The sequence below is a fragment of the Chiloscyllium punctatum genome, chromosome 36, assembly GCF_047496795.1.
Source record: "Chiloscyllium punctatum isolate Juve2018m chromosome 36, sChiPun1.3, whole genome shotgun sequence".
In the NCBI taxonomy this organism is placed as follows: Eukaryota; Metazoa; Chordata; class Chondrichthyes; order Orectolobiformes; family Hemiscylliidae; genus Chiloscyllium; species Chiloscyllium punctatum.
In genome coordinates, this window is record NC_092774.1 from 37,658,037 (window position 1) to 37,667,407 (window position 9,371).

The 9,371-nt window shown below is 47.8% G+C and overlaps 1 protein-coding gene across 1 annotated transcript in view; it reads left to right on the forward strand.

Moving 5' to 3' along the window:
• The window catches only part of LOC140460061 (uncharacterized), a 49,806-nt gene extending 47,584 nt beyond the window's left edge, over positions 1-2,222 (forward strand). The window contains 1 exon segment of the mRNA XM_072554467.1: positions 193-2,222. Within this exon segment, the coding sequence (XP_072410568.1) occupies positions 193-1,467 (1,275 nt within the window). The 3' untranslated portion in view covers positions 1,468-2,222.
• The last annotated feature ends 7,149 nt before the right edge of the window (positions 2,223-9,371 follow it).

Below are 9,371 nucleotides of genomic sequence, written 5' to 3' on the forward strand. Positions count from 1 at the left end.
CTGCCTGATCTGCTGTGCTTTATCAGCGCTGCACTTTTTGACTCTGACTCTCCAGCATCTGCAGTCCTCACTTTGACGTCAATGTCTGATAGTCACTCAATCCATCGGGATCGCAACTGTTTTCAACTATGATTCTGTGAGAAGGAGCAAAGCTTTGTGGTTCCTGTTTGAGTACGTTTTCAGCATCAGTAGGACTGGCTGAGAGACCCTACCATTGCAGTACACGGAGAGTGGAGCCTGAAACAGGTGTACAGCCCAGAAAGAGGAATTCACGCCGGGGAGGGGCTGGACACACGTTTGTGTGCGGCTGAAGCTTTGGCCATGGAGAAACCTGAAGAATCCTGTCCCGTGGAGAAACGGTGGAAGTGTGACGACTGTGGGAAAGGTTTCTGTGTCCCGTCTGCCCTGGAGATTCATCGGCGCAGTCACACCGGGGAGAGGCCGTTCTCCTGCCCAGAGTGTGGGAAGGCCTTTATCAGTTCCTCCGACCTGCTGACCCACCGGCGGATCCACACGGGAGAGAGGCCGTTCTCCTGTCCTGTGTGTGGGAAGGCCTTCATCAATTCCTCCAACCTGCTGACTCACCAGCGGGTCCACACAGGGGAGAGGCCCTTCAGCTGTCCTGAGTGCGGGAAGGCCTTTACAAAAACCTCCAACCTGCTGACCCACCGGCGGATCCACACAGGGGTGACGCCCTTCAGTTGCCCCGAGTGTGGAAAGGCCTTTACCCAGGCCTCCACCCTGCTGACCCACCAGCGGGTCCACACAGGGGAGAGGCCCTTCAGCTGCCCTGAGTGCGGGAAAGCCTTTACCCAGGCCTCCAACCTACTGACCCACCGGCGGATCCACACAAGGGAGAGGCCCTTCAGTTGCCCAAAGTGCGAGAAGGCCTTCAGCCATTCCTCTGCTCTGCTGACCCACCAGCGGGTCCACACAGGAGAGAGGCCCTTCAGCTGCCCTGAGTGTGGGAAGGCCTTCACCCAGGCCTCCAACTTGCTAACCCACCGGCGGATCCACACGGGGGAGAGGCCGTTCTTCTGTCCCGAGTGTGGGAAGGCCTTCATCAATTCCTCCAACCTGCTCACCCACCAGCGGGTCCACACAGGGGAGAGGCCCTTCAGTTGCCCTGAGTGCGGGAAAGCCTTTACCAAGGCCTCCAACCTGCTGACCCACCGGCGGATCCACACGGGGGTGATGCCCTTCAGTTGCCCCGAGTGTGGAAAGGCCTTTACCCAGGCCTCCGCCCTGCTGACCCACCAGCGGGTCCACACAGGGGAGAGGCCCTTCAGCTGCCCCGAGTGTGGGAAGGCCTTTACCAAGGCTTCCAACCTGCTGACCCATCGGCGGGTCCACACGGGGGAGAGGCCCTTCAGCTGCCCAAAGTGCGGGAAGGCCTTCAGCAATTCCTTCGACCTGCTGACCCATCGGCGGGTCCACAGGGGGGAAGAGGCCCTTCAGCTGCACTGAGTGCAGGAAGGCCTTCATCCGCTCCTCCCACCTGTGAGTTCACGTGCCATTGCAGGGGGATTGAAGGACTAACGGCCATCATTACCGACTGAACTATCAACCCAATTCCAGGGCTCCCGGGTTCGATTCCCACCGCGACAGATGGTGGATTTGGAATTTGGTCCGAAATCTGGAGGTTAGAATCTAATGATTAAACCATTGACGGTGGGCTGGGGGTGGAAGAAAACTCCCATCTGATTCACTCAGTTCCTTTTTAGGGAAGGAAACTGTCATTGTGGGAGAGGATTCACTCAGTCGTCCCAGCTGCATCCTTTACCCAGTCTTGCCTACATGTAACTCCAGACCCACAGCAGTGTGGTTGACTCTACACTGCCCGTCCAACTTACTAGGAGACAGGTTGAAATTGCTGAGTGAGGCAATACTTCCTCTGGGTGAAGGCTGCACCAAGGATCCAATTAGAGGGACAACTTGGTGGTGACCAATAATGAAGAAAGTGAGGGGTTGGAGGGGGTGTGTGCACTTTGACCTTGAGCTGTTTTTAAAAAATTGCTACTTTTTGAACGCCTTTCTGCTGTGAGCTTCTGAAGCTGTAACAAAGTTGGGTCGCAATAAAGATTACCTGAACTTCCCACCGAGCTGACTCTCATTGAGAGCTTTGAACTGCAACAGGTTTTTGTTTTAAAACTGCTCATTTCTTACAAGTCAAAGTGAGAACTGCTGATGCTGGAGATTAGAGTGGTGCTGGCAAAGCACAACAGGTCAGGCAGCATCCGAGGAACAGGAAAATCGACATTTTGGGCAACGTTGATGTTCCTGCTCCTCGGCTGCTGCCTGACCTGCTATGCTCATTTCTTATAACCTCCTGTATTATGTTTCCGATGTTGTGTCTCAGTTGCAGCAGTGAATGAGTAGCCAGTATTGTTAGAAATTGTAAATTTTTCAGGACTGCAGGTACTACATCATGTCATCGGCATTGTACAGTTTCCTGGCAGTGCTGGGAGGTGTGGGCTGTGTCCACTAGGGTGGATAAAGTTAAAAATTACACAACACCAGATTAAGGTCCAACAGGTTTATTTGGAAGCACTAGTTCAGAATGCTGCTCCTTCATTAGGGAGCTGTGGAACAGGATCATAAAACACCGAATTTAGAACAAAAGCTCAGTGTCAACAACTGATAGGATATATTGTACAAATCTAGATTGTGGATTAGTCTTTCATCTTTTACCATGGGTTGCAGGTTTCAGTTCGTTAATATGTAAACCCCGAAACTATTTTTAATTCATCTTCTCGAGATGGTTTAAGGTTTTATAAAAATAGGTGACATCTCAGCTCAGACACTGCAAAAAATGTGTGAGGTTCGAGTCTATATCCCAATCTTGAATCAGACTGGTTCTATTAACCAAAATAGGAATTTTTAAAATATTACATGGATTGACTGCCTGCAGTTTGTGTGCTTTTTGAGCAAAATTGAATATATCTGCAAATGCAAATTCACTCCATAGACTTGTGTGTGCATGCAAGCTTATGCATGCATGCTAATGAAGTGTGTGTTTGATGGAGTATAAGCCTGTGAGACGGAGTGAGTATTGGGTGTGTCTGAGAGATTAACAGATGAAGGCAAGGAGTTGCATTTTACTAAAACAAGGACGGACAGGACTTGTACAGTTAATGGTAGGGCCCTACGTCGTCATAGAGACGTGGGGTGGGGGAGTTCAGGTACATAAAGTAAAAATTCACACATCATCAGGTTGGAAGCACGAGCTTCTTCATTGGGTGTTTGTGGAGCAGGATCATAAGACACAACCACCTGATGAAGGAGCAGTGCTCCAAAAGCTGTGCTTGCAAATGAGCCTGTTGGGAGTATCACCTGGTGTTGCGTGAATTTTAACTTTGTACACCTCAGTCCAACACCAGCATCTCCAAATCAGGTACATAATTCTTTGAAAGTTGCATCATTGGTAGACAGGACGGTGAAAGAGGCGTTTAGCACACTTGCTTTCATTGTTAAAGCCGTTCAGTGTAAGAATTGGGACATCATGTTGATGTTGTACAGGATTTTTGCAATATTGGTGAGGCCACGTTTAGAGCACCGAGTACAGTTCTGGTCACCTTATTGACGACCACAGGTTGACGGGTGACCTTATTTCGAATTATAAACTCATGAGGCATGTTGGAAAGGTAAATATCACCAGGGGAAAAAAGTTGTGAATCTCCCCTATTTTTACTTCACTTGGCATTTGGACACTTAAATTCTGTCAGCATCGCCAGAGCGCATACTGCCGATGTCAGGAAGAAAATGCGCAGGATCCTGGCTGCACGGAAGGTACGCATCACGACTTTCTTTTGGTGGCCATGATTTGGAGATGCCGGTGTTGGGCTGGGGTGTACAAAGTTAAAAATCACACAACACCAGGTTATAGTCCAACAGGTTTAATTGGACTAGCTTTCCAGGCTGTTGCCGCGATGCCATCCTTGTGGGGGGTGCTGGTATAGAGTGTGGAAACGTCCATTGTGATGAGGAATGTTCGACTGGTCCGTGGGTGCCGAGTTTCTGTAAGAAATCCGTAGTGTCGCGATAGAAGCTGGAGATCCCCTGTACAATAGGTTTCAAGATGCCTTCCACATAGCCAGAGAGATTCTCACATAGGGTCCCATTGCCCGACACGATGGGACGTCGCGGTGTGTTGGCTTTGTGTACCTTTGGAAGACAGTAGAAGTCGCCTACACGAGGAGTACGTGGGATGAGGGTGCGTAGGGAACTCTGAAGGACTGGGTCCAAAGTTCTGATCAGTGTGTTTGATTCTCGGGTGTGTTCTTTGGTCGGATCAGCTGGTAGTTGCCTGTAGTGTTCCTAGTTGTTCAGTTGTCGGTACACTTCCTTGCAGTAATCTGATCTATTCTGAATGACAATGTCATCAAACCAGCAGATAAAGGAGGAGCCAATTTTGTGATTGGTTTTGAGAGCGTGGATGGCATTGCGCTGTGAACGGGTGATGTTTTGCTCTACCTTGTGGGTACGGCTGAAGAATCTGGCATTTATAATATTTCCTGACGGTTTGAGCATACATGTCAAGCCCAGGGCAGCGGCCCTCCGGTGGGGTCCATGTTGACACCTCCTTTGGTCGCTCCTCTACAGATCCCTGTGATGACTGTTCCAGTTCATCAGTGGGATCACTGCCGGCACCTTGAAAGAATTCCCGGAGTCTCATTCGTCTGATGAACTCCTGTGTCTGCTGCCAGAACCAATGGATCCATTTTGGTGGTGGGGCAGAAGTTGAGACCCCTCCTCAGGACTTCAATCTCTTCCGGTCGAAGGGTATAGTCCGATAAGTTGACAATAGACTTCCCCGCAGTGATAATGTTGTCTACTGTGGTTTCAGGGCGGGCTTTGCTATTACTGGTAAGAATGCCAAGCTTCTCCAGTTTTTTGTTCTTGGTGTGTATGTACGTGATGTAGTTTTGTCACCTTGTCTGTTTGGCAATGTCACATAATTGTACTGATGTATCCTGTGTGCAGGCTGAGTGTGGACTCCATCTGAATTTCAAGGTTGTGGCGCCTGCTGTAGAGTTGGTGTATGAGATGATGGAGAGGTTTACGAGAGGTGCAGTGGCAAAGTCTCTCTGCGTAGTCTGTGTTGTAGGTCGACCTAAGTGGGTTCGTGATCCGTAATCCTTTCGGGATCTTGCCTGTATTCCTGTAGAAACTTGATGTCTGTGTCGATATGTGCAATCTTCTTGGAGATCCTCTCCACTTTAAGCCAGTGGTTAGTGGTGTCAATAGTAGTCATGATTACTACTTAATTACACACACGCTCACGCTCACACACACACACACACACACACTTTCTCACACTCACAACCCCCATCCCAGACAGACAGACAGACACACACACACACACACACACACACACACAGAGAAAGACCCACATGCACACATATACTTGGTGGGGTGAATTTGTACTTGCAGAGTTACATTGCCCTTTGCTCAAAAGCTGCATCCATTCATGTAGAACTCTGAGCTCAAAAACTGCATGAATTTATGTAAAACTCTGATTCTAATCTAAAGAGTGAGATAACAATCTAAACATCAGGTCATAGACAGAGAACACAGGGGCCTAACACCTTCAACATATTGTCTAGCTATCACCATTGGTAACAGCGAACTCGAGAATGTACCTTTTAAAAAAAGGGTTTTGTGATTTACAAATGAAAGAAGTGAAACTATCACTGTATTCTAAAAGATGAAAGGCTTAACAGACAATCAATTTTTCAATGTATAACTTCAGTTACATCACACTGTAAATTTTTGCTAGAAATTCTGTGTAACGATCGAGCCCTCCACTATCACCTGATGAAGGAGCGTCGCTCCGAAAGCTAGTGCTTCCAATTAAACCTGTTGAACTATAACCTGGTGTTGTGTGATTTTTAACCCCGAATGCTTGGAGGACTCGCTATCTCCACAATAAATGTCCCAGGCTTTATTATGGAAAAATAAAACTGATAGACGACAATTGAAATTCTCGGCGGGGAGGCTGAATTATAAAATCACGAAGCGATGGTGCAGAGCCCTTCATCGCCTGTCTCTGTGGCGCAGTTGGTCGGCGCGTTCGGCTGTTAACTGAAAGGTCGGTGGTTCGAGCCCTTCTTTGGCTTCGAAACTGTGCGCTTTTAATGGGGTCAGGAAAATGTTCCCCAAACTGAAACCTTCTCCACAAAGGGGTTTCGGAATTGAATTAATGTCTAACGGAAGGGACTGCGTATGCTGAGAAGACCAGACCAGAAGAGAAACTCGGCAGGTTTGACAGTACCTGACGGAGAAAACAGAATTTTGAAATGTTGCCTCTGATTCTCTTTCCACAGATGTTGCCTGACCTGCTGAGTTCCTCCTGCAATTTCTAACTGAAAGTTCATTTCATCTTTTGGGGTGAAACACCTAAATATCTGCAAACACCATGTGCAGATATTTAACCCTTTCGAATCACTGTGAAGTGATTGGATTCAAACAAACTCTGCGATGATTCACTCTTTCTCAGCTCCATAGGCAGACAGACCTGGGAAGTCAAGCTGTCAGTGTGGTTCTGTATTCGTGGGCCGAGTCCTTAATGCGATGTACATGAAATCCATTGCGGTTTCCCCACGCAGGTGTGAACCCTTCCGAGTACAAAATGAGAAATGTCGTCGAAAAGAAAGGGAGTTTGCTCTCCGGCTTCTTCTTTAAGATTCAAATCAGTGGAGGGGGAAAACTATTTCACTCAAATTGGGACTGGTGGGAATCTGCAACCCACTGCCTGTTCGGGTGGAACAAGCAGATACCCGCAGAGCTTCTTTTGAGGCTCTGAGCAAAGTGTTTGGAAATGAGACTAGAACAGTGAGGTGCTTGAAATCGTGATCGAAATGAAGCAGGCACCTGAGGACAAGGGTGTTTCCTTTGCCAGTGAAAGATACTGCTTCACAAAGTTGGGCCTGTGGAAGGGAATCAGTGACGGTGATTATCTTTGGTTGCTCACCTTGTGAATGAACCCATTGCTGCGCATGTCCATGTTAACGTCAGAACTCTGCAGCATGGTGGCGTGAGATGCGCACAGGGCCGGGGCGCAATGGATGATGCATCTGACTCCACCTACCTGTTTGAAATGCAGCTCACAGCTTCTTCACACACCCCAATTAATCTTCTCATTGTCCTGAAGCCGGCATACGGTTTGAATTCCCGATCTGCGGGAATGAGAATCCTTTCACTGTCTCGCGTCAGTAAATGTCCCTGAGAACATCTGAGTGAACTCACAGCGCAGTCAGATGAGGGGAAGCTGAAATAGCCCCACATGCTGCTCACGGGCACATTTTATTCTCCCCAACTCAACGTCTCAAACCCTGCGGCTACTGGCAGTGGAAAAGAAACAATCACCAAAACCCAGTCTAAGCTCTGTGAATCTTCAGAAAATCAGCAAACGTTCATCCCTTCGGATTTTCTATCCTGGGCTGAGAGGGATGGGTTTTGTCACTCTTTTGTAGGACATTGCAAGTGGCTGTTTTGCAAAAAAGCACCACAATGCAATCTGATTAATCAGGACCTGGATGTTTTCGGTCTTTGAATGTAAGTGTTGTGCTCCAGAACTTTGCTGTTCACAGTTTATAATACTTATCTTCCCAGTTCCCTGTATCATTTGTCGAAAATGTTTAATTTGTGTCTTGTAATCCTTTCACTGTCTACGAATGAGGATAGCGTTTCCGTGTTTTACCTAAATTATCTTGGCCTTGCATACCTCAAGCCCCAAGCTAATTTCACGAGAAAGCTTCTCTAGTTCAAAAGCCAACTGTTAATGATGGCTCTGTTTCTTGTCACGTGTCCAGTTTCAGATCGATGTTGTTAATGTCCCTTATACTCCTTCAGATCCAGGTTTCGCTCACAGGGCTAGAACAGAACTGTCACCAAATACATTTACCAATCTACGTTCATCCTATCGATTGTATTAGCATCATCAACACTTCTCATCAAAATAACTCGAGAGACTTTCATCACAATTTTCTATGAACAGTTCTACATTAGCTTTGCTGAATGAACCCCAAATTTCTTGAAGTGGCTCCTTATTTTCGGCCCTGATTATTAATCTCTCTACGCATGGGAATGGATCCTTCCCACCCGCTCTATCTCTCATCAATGTATTTAGTTCAATTCGATCTCCCATCAGCCTCCTCTGTCCTGATCAAATCCAGGGGAACAGGAAACGTTGGGCCTATGGTGCGGACAGGATAAGCCCAATACTCACCTTTCCTGTTAGAAGTATTCCATGAGAAAGTTTAGAGCACAACTTTGGGCGTGTAGTTGTGGCCGAACACTTAAGGTGTTGGCGTAGAGATCCTTTGGGGCTCCCCCGCCCAGGGTGGTAACCTGCTGGCTATGCTTTCTTCGCTGGCGATTTTAAATGACTTCCTGTTGGTTGCATTATCGCTCAAACTTCACAAAACCCGTCTCAATAAAGACCCGTTTTCTCATGTCTGGGAATTGATTGCCATGCAGGAAACTCGGGTTCTGAACAAACAACGGACCAGACTCACAACGTCAGCTCTGTTTCCCTTTCCACAGATGCTACTCGACCCGTTGGCTTTCTGCAGTATTCTCTGTGTTTATTAGGCACAAGTGCTGCTTTTCATTCAAGAACTTCAATCCCTGTCCTCAGGTAACTGACTCTGGTCAGTGGCAATTGGTTCTTCTGATCATTAATCTGCCCATTCCCACCGCTTCTTCTCCCATCATGGCCAACAGCCCCAGGAAATCTCCAGTTATCCTTGTTTGCTCCAAAGCGAACATTCTCAACCTTGGGAATGTCTCCCCAGAATGGAAATTCCTCATCCCTGGACATGAGGCAAGGGAAGAGAATTTGGCAAAATATTGTCAGTTAGGAAATGGAAAAAATGTGCAAATGTTCATGAAGCAAAACAGAAATCCCAGTCTCCAGCTTTGTGAACCTTTAGAAACACTTTGGGAAGCGGATTGCGAGGAGAATGAAAGATGACCGGTCCGATTGAGCAGAGACAGTCCAGACACCGTCCCCGTATTGAAGAGGCCGGGAGGTTGACTCTGATGTTCTCGGCACATGAACTGATCTGAGACATTGAAAGAATTGTCGTTCCTGCACATCAGGAATTCAAACCCCTTCTCCCCTGCGAGCCAATGAGAGAACTCGGGAACAGGCAAAACACTGAAAGGCTGGAAGGGCGCCGGCCCCGGAGTAAGAAAGCTAGTTCCTCGTGACATGGATGTGTCTGCAGACTGTCCCCGGTATCTCCACAACACATCTCCCAGGCTTGATTATGGAAAAGTAAAACTGATAGACGACAATTGTAATTCTCGGCGGGGAGGCTGAATTATAAAATCACGAAGCGATGGTGCAGCCCTCGTCAGCGCCT